The sequence below is a fragment of the Venturia canescens genome, chromosome 1, assembly GCF_019457755.1.
Source record: "Venturia canescens isolate UGA chromosome 1, ASM1945775v1, whole genome shotgun sequence".
In the NCBI taxonomy this organism is placed as follows: Eukaryota; Metazoa; Arthropoda; class Insecta; order Hymenoptera; family Ichneumonidae; genus Venturia; species Venturia canescens.
In genome coordinates, this window is record NC_057421.1 from 20,401,251 (window position 1) to 20,414,804 (window position 13,554).

Below are 13,554 nucleotides of genomic sequence, written 5' to 3' on the forward strand. Positions count from 1 at the left end.
TTTTTAGCATTGAATCATCTTTTTAGCACAACACTTGCGAAAAATTTCTCCTAAACCAAAAACCATCGTCTATAGTTGACACAAGGAAAGTTTCAATCCCGTGATATCAATCGAAATTCCATTTGATCGTATCTCCGGAAAAACGTGCAGTTTCTTTAACTTGAGCCAAAGCGTATTCCCGTTGATTTAATGGAAAACCGTCTTGTACTCAAAGACCATTTAGGACGCTGTGTATACAGAGAAATTGTTCGATGAACTCGGATACGGCGAAAGGCGACGTTTCTCGTGAAATCGGTCATGATTTACAAGTTTCAAGCTCTCATTGTTGCCGAAGTCCAGTGCCAGCCAGATTGAGATTGAACGTTAATTTGATCCAACCATTGGGGAGGTATAGCAAGAGAGGAAAAGACAGAGAGAGAGAGAGAGAGCGTTGGAAAGCTCGGCGTAGAGGCGAAAGGGGGGGGGGGGGAGGGGGGGGGGGGGGGAATCGAAGAAAGAGCAGCGGGTAAGGAAAGACGGTGAGTTTTGATGATACAACGATACGAGAGAACGGTGAAGATCGAAAAATTTTAGATTGAACTTATTCCTAAGAGGTTATTTTTATTACAAAAGTATGAACTTCGGTGCGAATTGTGCAACCAGGAAGAACGATTGAACGTTAAGAAATATTGAAAAAATGTGAAAGATTAAAATTAAAAACTCGAATATTTCTGACAAAAAAAAAGGCGGGCATTTATATTCTGTGTTTAATATTTCGTTACCGAAGAAAAACGACCTTGTTTTCGCGACTCCCGTGTAATCCGGACGGTTTTATGCTCGTCTTTTAATTCGTTTTCAGAATTAAAGTACCGGAGGTAGAGAAGCGCTGTATGTGACTTTTTTATGGTAAATTTTACGCTCTCCAAAATTATTCCTATCCGTTTTCACTCAATCTCCAGTCGTTCGGTCAACATGTGCAGTAAAAGTGCGTCGCTTCAGGAACTTCACTAATTAATAACTCATCAGCAAGGAGCCCGATCAAAAATACACTCTACGAATTTCCGAGTCAAAGTTTATAGTACCGAATTGAAATTAACGAGCTGGCACTCTATAAATTCTCAACTGGACAGTAAAAACTCAGACTTAGCATTCCTTTAGTGGAAAAAGGTTCTCGGGGGCTGCTTTTATGCGTACGTGATGAATTTTTATCAATGTTGACAGTGGTACGGTCGATCCTTCAAATTTTTTCATTTATAGTTTGAAGGCTACTGATGATGAACGACGCGAATTTATGCGTCTTGGCCCCGATCAAAATTCTTTTCAGACTTTTCTTTCTATCGATTTCTACATCAAACGCATTCTCCTCATTATAATTTCCTTTTCAAACGCCTCAGACATCCGTCTTACGAATCTCTGTTTTTATACTTTTCGCTTCGAATGTACGATCAATCTTCTGCTATTTTATTTCTTGAACATTACGATCTTTGAGATCACGAAATTATTCATTCGTGATATTTTTACTGATTAATTACAAAAAAAAAAAAATCTACAAATAAATTCTTTTTTTTTTGTGTTTTTCATGTAAAAAATTGCATTAGAGAGCCCAAAGGGAAAAGACAACGGGAAAAGGATCGAGAAAAAAGTATTAAGGAAGTTGATGCTGTACAGTCATTTTTTTTACCCAAAAGTTATGACCTGTACCTTTCAAAAGTTAGGCCAGCTTACAGTTTGGCAATGTTGCATATATTTTTAAAGAAAATTTGGGGGAAAAAGACGAAAACTGGTGAAAGCTCAGTCGAAAACACGAACGGTGACGATCCTAGCCTCAAAAAACTGCACGGGAAACAGATTATCATTAATATAATCTCAGCGAATCTCCTAATAAATCTAAAAAAAATTGACATTACTCGGCAAGCCTTGCTCATGTTGCCCAAAAAATTTCATATTTTTAGCATAATTTTTAACGGAGATATCACTGAATGTATTATTTGGCCCAAATTGTTATTGATTTTTCCCAGCAACGACGCTCCTAAACTGTCTGAAAATTTAACTGATTTTTTGTTACACTTCACTTTATAAGATGCAATCGGTTTAAAAGCGATGACATCATTTTCATTCTATGACAGCAATGGGCCAAGCCAAGAAGAAACAAAATGCCGAAACAAGCAAATGCGAGGTTATTCGAGTGCTCATTACCAATTTCGTTAAATCTTTAACCTAATATTTCTTTATTACTAGTAAGACAATCGTCTCGAATATTTCCCCAAACCTTCATTATATACTTCATTGTTATTTTTCATAAACTTCGTAATAAGCGTTCATTCGTTATGCAGAAAGATAAACGATTTTTTGCCCACAGTCCTTACAATCCTGTATATTTTTCTCCACATTTAAGCACGTTTATCTCAATAACCAATAAGACGCGGACCCTTTAAAATTAGATATGCCTGTCAGTCGTTCATTTAAATATTGTGCAAATTTCAAGACTTTCTTGAGAAAATCATTTCGTGCACGAACTACCTTAATCGATGGAAGGATGTTGAGAGACCAGTTTTTATTTCGAATGAGTGCCAATGATCACAGAAAATAATTGACTCTCTTTTTTCTTGTAAAGTACGTGAAAAAATTGAAGAATGAAAAAACTCGTGCCCGTTCATTGAAAGTGTATAGAAAAAGATGAAAAAATTTCCTACCAATCGAAAGAGGTCGAGTAAGTGTTTGGGAATGCGAAAGTGGCGTGAAATGCCTCGTACTCATACGCGGAGGATATTGTTTGGCGAATCTATAGCGGGGTATATAGAGAACAAAATAAAGGTTGGATATAGAAGATGGCTAAGAAGTTCTCACGTACAATGAGCTATATCGATGATGAAAGCTCACGGTAAGCGTCCTGCTCGATCCTGCTAGTTCGAAGCAATACGAAAAGCGCGCTACCCCCTGTCCTGGTTATACGGAAATCCCACGGGCGAAACTCATCCTTCGAACCGTCTCCATTCGCATGCCCTCTCTCGTCCCCACCCCTCTCTCTCTCTCTCTCTCTCTTTCTCTCTCTATCTCTCTCTCGTCTCCTCTCCATCTTCTTCTTGTCCCCAATCTGTATTCTACGAAATTTCATCCAGCCAGATGCAATACGGCCTCGTGAGTTATTAGCAAAACTCTATTACACCCTTCCACTCCGCCTACACTCGGGGGGGCTGCATTGGTTCTCTCTGAGTGTGCGAAATTGCAATCAGTACGCCGACATCGGTTCTCAAGCCTAATCAAATCTCGGACTTTGGTTGAGCTTCAAACAAAATATATGACTGTCCTCTGCGCCTCATTAAATTACGAATCGGATCGTTATCTTTGTTGTTTGCCCGCGGCTCCGTGCATTGCGATATCAATTATAACAGATGTTGATCAGTTTCCGGACGGAATACGCGACACGATGAGCGCAACGTCACATCCGTTGCGGAAAAATTGAAAAAGTTTTGAGCTCTTGAATATATTGACGTATCACGAATACCTTATTTTAAATAAAAACTAGCTCAGCCGGTTTTCCATTGGTACATGTGATCATTAGAAGTCAAAAGTTATATTTAAACAAGAGCATATTCGGACGTATCAGAGGCCAATCAGAATACCAATAAAACGACAACGATAAAACTATTTTTAGTTGAAAATTAATTATTTTATTATTCGTAATTAGTTCAAAAGCAACAACTGCTGAAACCATCGACGATGCAATCGTCGATGGTTTCTCGCTCCAGCAACCTCGCAATAATTGTTCCCGCTTCGTAATCAATTCCACTCAACAGATTTTTTACGAAGTCCGTAAAAAAATGGTTTGAAACGGTATCTCGAAATTCGTCACGATTGAGAAAAAGTAAAATCCTTTTAAGCTCGTCGAGTTTCGCGGGAAAGGCAGCACTCGGAATCCAGGTACGATTAAACGAAATGTCAGTTGCTCCATTCTCTTTCGATAGGGGGTCATAGTGAGCATAAAACCGAAAGAAACGCGGATGTCGAAGATGGCAACAATGAAATATATAGAGCTGGGATAACGGTGGAAAACTAGTAAAAGGAGAGGGAGAAAAAAATCCTTTCGGAATGCACATTTATTACGCGTTCGTACATAACACTGACAACATTTATCGTTCGAACCGATACATTTTTTCCCTCGTTAATATGTGAACGTGTACCGCGTGTACGAGCGTCGAACGACGACGCGTGAGAATCCTTCGTGAGTTTGTGTACGCACACCTCCCTGCATACGTATACGGATCGACAATTTTATCTAGCGCGAAACGCCCGACTACTTTTGTACGTTTATAAGCGTATACGTATATGTATATATTTGTCGAGGATATGCGCTACTACATATAATAGTGCACTTCTCGTAAGGACCCAAGGGTGGCGCGTGCAACGGGGCGGGCCGTGTTTTCTGAAGAGAAATAAAATGCGACACACACGTAGTGGTAAAAAAGGAAGAGAGAGCGAGCGGTGAAACACGCGAGGCTGACGGGAGTTCAGAATCGTGTGGATGCTGCGTGCGAGATCTCGGACGTTTTATAGAGCCCGGATTGCTCATGCGTCCTCTTTTCTTGCTATCTCGTTTGCCCGCTCTCCCTATACAAGCCTCTTTCTCGAGTTTTTTCTTCTCGCTCATCTCCGCCGCTGTCTTCCTTCCTTTTCCCTGCTCTTCGAGCTCCCATCGTTCTCTCTCTGCGTCTCATGTGCCAGCAGGCTAGTGGGGCTCTCCACCCCACCCACGCGAGAGCCCTTTGCCCACGCGTCCCCGCCCTTGTCACCGACGAGGCGAGAGAAGCGTCGACGGTGGGGGATGAAACGGCTCCTCGTATCTCGCCGTTGCCAGTCTACCCCGAGCGTTCGAACCTCGGAAGTTTACGTTTTCAAACCTCTCTCGAGATACATATATCGTCGCCGCGTTACGAATCACGCGGCTCTCTGTTATTATTTTTTTACTTTTTTCCAATAATTCTGAGATATTTTGTGCGGTGGCATTGCAATCTCGACGGTTCGTTCAAATCGCCGTTGTCCTTTATTTCAACTTGATTTTTTTGCATCGACTATTTTGTTAAACGCTTCAAAAGCATCGGCACTTTTGACGAATAAAGTAGCCACGTTTACTCAACCGTGTGACTCATTTACTCACAACAGTGTCAATTTCGTGACGCGCTTTAGCCAGGGTCGTGACTAAAAAAGGCTGTCGAAACAATCGACCAGAGTAGAAGTGCGACTATCCAGATTTTATGTTTTAACGTGTTTGTTAAAAACAGCTGGTGAAAAAGTTTATCGACGATTGGTGCAATGAGTTGTCAGAAACCAGCAGGCATTGGTAACGAGGAAAAACACGAAAAAAAGCTGCACTCAGTGAAATATTTCGTGTTTTTGTAAAGTGCAAATCAAACGGTTCAACGGAATCGGAGGTAATGCGCAAGGGTGAATAAAAAAAAAAAAAAAGAAAAAAAAGAAAAAAAATAAAAACAGAAACAAAACGTGCAACGTACATCAACGTCCGTTTCACTCATAAATACTTATTCGAAGTATACGCGCTGCTGCGGTATCATCAATAAAAGAGCTATATTTACGCTCGACAGTGGTTCGAGTGCGCGTCTGGTCAGACACGAAAGAAAAGTGCACGTCGCGTGGTCAGTCTCAGTGTCGATGGGCATCGATTATCTCCTCCTTTTAAATCATATGCATTAAGTTCGGACAACGAAACGAATAACAAGTGGACGATAAAACCGTAGAGGATTTATAAAATACAAAGACATTGATAGCCATAGAAAATGATAAATTTGTTTAAACACCACTCGGTCTAGTTGGGTGCTACATTCGAATGGGAGCTTCGACTTTGTGGCTGTTCGATAGGGGCTGCATGACAACTTGTGGGTAAGGGTGGAGGAATTTCGTCGTTCACTTGCGTAGCAGAGATAAGCCAAAGCGAAAGGAAGAGAGGGAAACAACGAGGGCAAGAAAGATAAAGGGAAAGAGAGAGGGAGTGTGAGAATAATTGAAATCGAAGGAGTGTAAGTAGTGCAGATACGTGTGTAGCTAAACGACAGGATTTCCTGACTGCTCTATGCTTTTCGAGTGTGTAAATCGACTAGTGGCTATGAGTTTAGCGGTTTGAAGGAAGGGAAGGCAAACCTTGCCACCTTCCACAAGGACGCTTGCCGGAATTCTCTCGATATCTCTCGTAACTCTCCGACGGATTCTCCGCCCGACGGGAATTTGTTACCACTACCCGTTCCCCCATGTATACACATTGGCACCGAGATCCATAGCTCCATCTGTGTGCACGATCCGATCGTTTACTGAACGGTTATTTATTCTAATGCTAATATGTGCTACCAGGACTCGCGCGGTCACAACAGTGTGCCAAGCAAAAGAAACGATCGGCGCTCTCCTCCTCGAGGCCTTGAACGTTTCCATTTGAAAAGAATTTACGACGGATCAATATCGATCGTTGAAATCCTCTAAATCAATCAACCGCATGGATACCTATGTGCTTCGATAAATACAGACACATGCACATGTGTGTATATAAAAGTATATATGGATATTGTGAAGTGCACCGTTCGGTGGTCATCGAAAGACGTGAACAAGGGGAATGAGAGCACACAAAAAATGAGGGGTCTATTGTTCGCTCTTGGGCTACTCTTCGCCGGTAAGTCTCTTCCGTCTTCTTCTCACTGTGCTCCTTTGTTCTTTTACGTACCATAGATGCTTCGAAATCGCTTGCGTCGACATATTTTCATCCGAGATATCATTTCGGCGACTTCAAAACCACTGAAACTTCTACTCGTTTCAAATAGCTTTAGGGGTATTACGAAGAGTTGAGGCTAAACACGAAGTTTTTGAGGGTAATGATATAACAGCGAGAAAATGCTGTTTCTTCTGTTGCTGCATTTTAGAAGATTTTGCGATCTGAAGATAAGAGCATTGGAGGAAATATCTTTTGTATGATTCATTCAAAAGAGTAAATTCATCCTTTTGTGGAGAATAATGATTCTTTGGGAGAGAAAAAAGATGCGAGGGTTCACCGTACAATTGATTTGTCAATAAATCATTCAAGATTTTATCATTGTTTGTCATCACTTTTGAGCTGTTCGATGTGAGATAAATTAGTGCTTTCGAGAATTTACTTCTCATAGATTCAACAAAGTCTTTTTCTTGCTTTCTCAAAGTACTTCATGCGATTTGTGATATGCGAATTAATGGAGTTTCAAAATATTCGAGTGAAGATTTATCTTTTCTTTTTTCTTGCTCACTCACTGCTACAAGCTTTTCCATCGATTTCTCATAATAAATGCGTTTCAACCTAGATTGGGAAATTTAATGTGATTTGATTTTTTTATTTTATCAATACAACGAATCGATACACTCTACACGTTGCAACTGAGCAGAAATAAAAATATCGTTGACTTCTTCTCCCTTTTTCGTTACATTTTTCCGCATACCAGAAAATTTAACAGTTTCAAATTCAAGAAAGTAGCGGATAAATCGCGCAACGCTCTGATTCCGCGAGCAGTCTAAAAGAAAAAAAAAGTAATGGTACAAACAGTATCGCCGTTATTTTCGTACTGAAATTGGTTGAACGAGCTAATCAAATGATTGGATACTAAAAAACTCCGGGTCAATACGCTTTAGAGAATGAGTGAAAGATCACAAATTTAATTCGAGGGTTGAAACGATATAATTGGCAATAAATAAGATAAATGTTGATTCGGGTGCTGGTAAAATTGAGTATGCAAACTCGCTGTAGATAATTTTTCGTGTACTCGTTATCTCTCGTCGAGTTAGCATGAATCACTCGATTAGAGTTGCGTTCGAGTGTATTCGAGTGTTTACAAATTTGTTTTTTTTTCGTCTTCCACTCGGGTTTACTCGTACGAGGTACGCGATAGCATTATTGTTTGCCAATGGGTTGTAATTTGATATGGAATGCGCGCGAGGAAGAGTACATCCATAGTTATATGCTAAGTGGAAAGGCTCGAGCAGTGATGGAGCAGCGCATAACGAATAATTATCGTTGTTATGTAGATTGGTTCATTTACAAATCCGCGAATCCGAATGTTGGCCAATTGGAAAGAGAGGGTAAGAGCGAAAGATGGAAAAGGGGCTGTGAGGGAAACGGATATCGCAGAATCGTTCTCATTTTTGTTATCTTGTCCTCGCTCAGTGATGGGACATGAATACTTAAACTGATATTAAATAATTGAGCGACGAATATTTAGCTCACTTTTCATTCAGCGTAGAATAAAATAGCCGGTGGCCAACCGCGTACCGGTGATCAGCCTCGTAGATGAGTCGGAACGAGACCGATTATCGGTGCATGGATGGCTACTTTATTGAATACTCTAAAAGTCGAGAGGCAGGGATCAAATAAATAGAAAATAATGTGAAGAGAAAAACAATCGAGAAAAAACAAACAAACGTTGAACAGTCCAAGGACCGGCTGGGTGCACAAACGAGGATGACAATCAGGAGGATCTTGAACTCGAACCCCTCGATCGTGGACCATATTTCGACGTCTCAGCATCCCGCAACGTGACGGCGCTGGTCGGCAACACAGCGGTGCTGACTTGTCGCGTACGAAATTTGGGCGACCGAACGGTAAGGAACACCTTATACTATGTTGATTCGTATAATTCTGTTCACGCAACACCTCGTGATTTGTAATTTGACATGATTTTTGGAGGAATTTTTAGGGAATTTATGGAAATCAAATCTTATTGAAAAATTATGTGCGTTACTTTTTCTCGCGAATTGGTCATCTTGTGTCTGGATTAATTTTATTATTTTTTATTGTAACTTATTTTTCTTTAGTGAACTATACAACCTGCAAAATATCTTAAGGTATTCCTTTCACGAACCCTGATATTATAGAAATAACTGATTGCGAATAGATTGGCCAAATTTCAGATCAGGTTAGCGAACATTTAATAAAGAATTAAAACTCCAAAAATCGTAAAATTTATACGGGAGCTTACGGAAATTCCATCATCACCACATTTCTATTAAATAATTCATATACCGAATAATTTTAAAGTCCTGATACAAATTGTCTCATAGACAGAAAAAAATGTAAAAAAAGCCTCCAATGATTCCAGTAATTCTGCAGATTCGTTTCCTGCTGAATTTGCAATTTGTAGTTTTTCAAGCTGCACCGATTCTTCGTGAAATAAATAATTGGTGAATTTCGAATGTTATTTTCGTTTATTTCGGTGGCCTCCAGCGCTGCAAACTTCAGCGTCGTATCCATAGCGACGGTAAAAATAAAGGGTTACCGAATGTTTAAAAGAGATATTAACGACAGTAGTTGGAAAAATGGCAAAAAAAAACAGAATTTTTTCCTTCTCAGAGGTTAGGAATCAGTCCAAATTTCGAGTGCCCTAGTTTGCGCGACCAAAAAATACGGTCATGCGAAAAGAATACTTTAACGAAATGTAACAAAATTCTTCCTTAAAAAAGACATTTCGATATATCAAAATGTGAAGCCCTGGTTTTGCTCATTCGTTGCTATGACCGTTGATATTTTTTGTTCTTAAATTATTCAGCCCAGAATGATTTTTGCAAATTCCATGGGGTTAGTATTTCTTAAGCCTTCTCGGATAGTTCTTCTGACGACGACAGTTCGACGCTAGCGAGTTGGAGCGATTACCGAGTTTTGTCTCGTAGTTTGTGCTTAGTTCGTGTCCTACGGTAACGTAGATGCATGAAATGAAACTCTGTGATTGAACAATTGATGGGACACCGTGTGACATCGAGTTGGTAAGATTAAACGGATTGTCGCGGATAGGCAAAGAGCTCTGACTAATGAATAATCGTCTTTAAAATGGAATGTTATTGTGACTGAAATAATGTCACCGAGAAACCATGCGTCGCACAGAAGATCGTGCGACCTTAAAATTATGGCTCTGAAAGCGCCGATTTGAAAGAAGAAAAATACCCAAATATGGTGTTTCTGAATTTTTAGTATATTCGCCATTTTTTTTTGGCATTTCACCCAATTTGCAAGCTCGCGCTCATCAGGAAGAATGCCCCTCTCTGTAGCACATTTTTGGCATAGCAGTAGATAACCTGAGAAGAGGAAACTGCGGAAAATTTGTGTTATTCGAGCTGATGCGACTAGAGTTGCCTTTTAGTGCAAGAGCCGAGTGACGCCTTGTCGAGAGAATGTAAACATAAACTCCAGCTGTATACGAGGGACATATGTTTTGGTTATACCAGCAACATTGAGAATCTGCTTTGTAAAAACATAGAAACGATTTTGTTGAATATACGCGCAAGTGAATTATTTCGTCCACGCATACGAAGATTTTGTATGTTTTAACAAGAATTCGTTATGCTCTAACCAAAGTTGGTTGAGACAACAAAAAAAATATTGCCAGAACGAAACAATTTCATCGGATCATTCAGGTTTTTTCGTAACTTCGCTGAGAAAATGTACAAACAAGAATATTCAATATTTTATTGATCCTGAAACGGTCGAGCTTCATTTGAAAACTCTGAACGATTTTTTAATTAAGCACCGAATATATATCTCGACATAATTTGACTAAACTCCAATTGAATATTTGCAGCACTCAAACGTATGTTCATATCGCGTAATGAGCAGCGAACTATTTTCATTTTATTCCAAATTCTCTTCGTACTGCGCTCTTCGTGTACGAAAGATAAAAATCACTTGAATATTTCAGCATGGAATATCTCACTTCCCGGGCATAATTATTTATCATTTCATTCGTGCGAACGATGGAAAGTAAATATTTTGTACATTCGAGTGTGTTTGCTGGTCGCTAAAGATACAGATATGACTTATCCGAGAGCCCGCCGCTTTCTATAATGACTGAACATTACGTTACTAACGAAGAAGAACACCAGTGGCTAGATAATACATATACGTGTATATAAATCAAAACGTATGTACTAGACGAATGGATGGTCGTAGGTCAGGCAAGCTCGGGCATTTCGAATAACGATAAACTTTATGGCTAAGCGATAAAGTTTAACGTCAGGTTAGGGAGAAGGGGAATATTTTATACGCAGGTATACGTAACATTCTTATATATACACGTATCGATGTGTGCGTGCGTAAACATGTACAGAGTGAGCAGGACTGAGCGGAGAAAAAATACGATCGACTAATACAGAAGAGAATGGTGAAAAAGGGAAAGATTTATAAGTGTAGTTCGAGTGTATAAATAAACTCGATTTCCTGCATTCAGCGTTGATAGTTTGTAGCATTGATCAATAGATCAGTACTTTCTACAACAACTCCGAGCGGAGGCCCGATTTTTTTGTCCCGCTGATGCGTACATCGAGAAATTCGACAAGAGCAAAGAGAACCGGAAATTCGAGGAAATTTATTCTCCATAGGAAAATGAAGCTCTGCCGGAGTTCAAGGGACAAAGTTAACTCGGGCACGATAAAGTTGACAAGGGAAAGAGACCGGCGAGAAAGAAGGAGGGCTGACAAAACCGTTTTTCAATTTTACGCTATCGCACCCGCGCACCGTTACGTACGTTTTTCTTTCACTTTTGTGTTCTCAAGACAGTGGAGATAGATCACGAAGACGGGATGCACTATTAAACTGATCGCTTTACGACGAGCAACTCCATTTTCAGAGCAGTTTTTCACGGTAACATGCCCACTTAACTTCACTTGACTCGATTTCACTCGAAGGAAATAATCTCATCCATTTAATCCATCCAAAAAGACTCGGAGCTTCAAACATTTTTTACGTAAATTCAATCTTTCGAAAAATCATCGAGTCCGGAAGAGAATTTGAATCTCAATGCTCTCTTGCTATGGAATTTGATTGAAGCTTACCAAAGAGTCGCTGAATAAAATGAGATCCACTGAGACATTAGCTGCTGGAGTAATTAGTGTTTTATTGTGGCTTATGAAATCTTGACGAACAGTTCAAAAGAGGTTTGAACGGGTTCAATCAACGTTTTATAACGTAACAAAACCTACAGCAGGATTTTCGACATCAAGAATTTCAATATGCATAAACAGACGAAACGAAACGTTTGGTTCCGATATATCGCCAGTGACTCGTCGAGGCTAGTCGGCACGCCAGAGACTCGAGTTTCAAAAATGTATTTGCCCGGATTCGCTAAAATCTCAATACAATTTTTATGACACGCCAATACGCGTAAATGGAAGAATTCGAATCGAGAAGTGAAAGAGCGGAAAACCGATGAACCGATAATCCTAAGGAATATCAATCCCCCAGTACCTGTAAAAAAGTTTTATGTAAAACTTCACAGAGCCCGTAAAAAAGTAGTTTTATCTGCGGCGTGTCAGGCCGATTGATCGGGCTGCCCTTAATCCATCATGGTCAACCCTACTGATTTCTCCCGATGCAGTTTCGCCAGGGGAGATATAAAAACTTTCATTTGAAATTTTCAATTTTGAAAAAGTGAAATAAATCGCTTTACAATGCAACAAGCTCTCACTTATGATTTTGTTTGTACGCATTTGTGTAAAAGACACGCAGTAAAAACCTTATCGTTTACAATGCTTCGTTGCGCGCACATCGCGATGAAAGATAATGAGCTTTTTAAATGTGTTACAATATTTCGGACTGCCAAATTTTTTCAACTTTTGCTATTCGACGTTATTCTTGTCATGAGATATTATTTCTGGTAACCTGATACTACATTTTCATTTGTCAAATAATGAGAACAGCGTCGAGGAATTCATACGCAAATAAATTTTTTACAGAGGAGAAAAGCAGAGGAGATGTGAATGATTAATTTGAAAAACATTACTAATTGCTTAAACTTTCATTCGTATTCGTGGCTCGTCCAACATTGAAAATTATATAATTTTTTTACAAACCAACTGTTAATTAATTAACTGCACAGCTTTTGCTTGATTCAATGTCCAGCACGGCGAGTGAAAGGGTCGACAAAGTACCTTACCTTGTCAAATAGTTTAATGTCCGTTCATTAAAGCTCTGACTTGGACTCGGAAACCGTGTCTCGTTCAAACAACGCCACAATAGCTTCGCACAATGAATAGTCGTCCACCTTCCCCGTTGAATTATCGTTCTTCCTTGTTGCCGAGTCCACTTGGAGAGTTGGTTTCTTCCTTCAATATTCAATAGCAAGTTGCTCGGTGATATTTGAATCGAGATTTGGAGAACCAAATTTTGGTTCGAATAAAATTTTTCGTTTTGCATTCAACGAATGGCGGTCCAGTTATTTTATTCGAGAAGCGCATTTCCATGTTGACACGTCAATCATTTTTCGCAGAGCCAACTTTCAATCAATGCGATATTGCTCATCGATGATGAAGACACGTGCACAGAATTAGTCGTCACCTTGCCACCGGGTCATTGTAAATTACTTATTTCCATCAGACTCGGATTGAAAAAGTTATTTGAGGCGCATGCGATCCCTCGGTCACTCGGTACACATACGTCGGCTTTCCAGAATATGTAGTGGAGCTACGTGCATGGTAAACTACATTGAATTTGTGATGCAAGACGATGTGGAATACGCACAGAGCAAATGCAATGTTTGTACGTGTGGCACGGTGTTGCTGTGACAGATG

General features: G+C 39.8%; 1 protein-coding gene across 1 annotated transcript in view; it reads left to right on the plus strand.

Annotated features, from left to right (window-relative positions):
* Positions 1-4,846: 4,846 nt before the first annotated feature.
* LOC122419509 (SPEG neighbor protein-like) overlaps positions 4,847-13,554 on the plus strand; it is a 41,019-nt gene continuing 32,311 nt past the window's right edge. The window contains exons 1-2 of the mRNA XM_043434135.1: positions 4,847-6,652; positions 8,432-8,601. Coding sequence (XP_043290070.1) covers positions 6,541-6,652; positions 8,432-8,601 — 282 coding nt within the window. The 5' untranslated portion in view covers positions 4,847-6,540. The remainder of the gene's footprint in view (positions 6,653-8,431; positions 8,602-13,554) is intronic.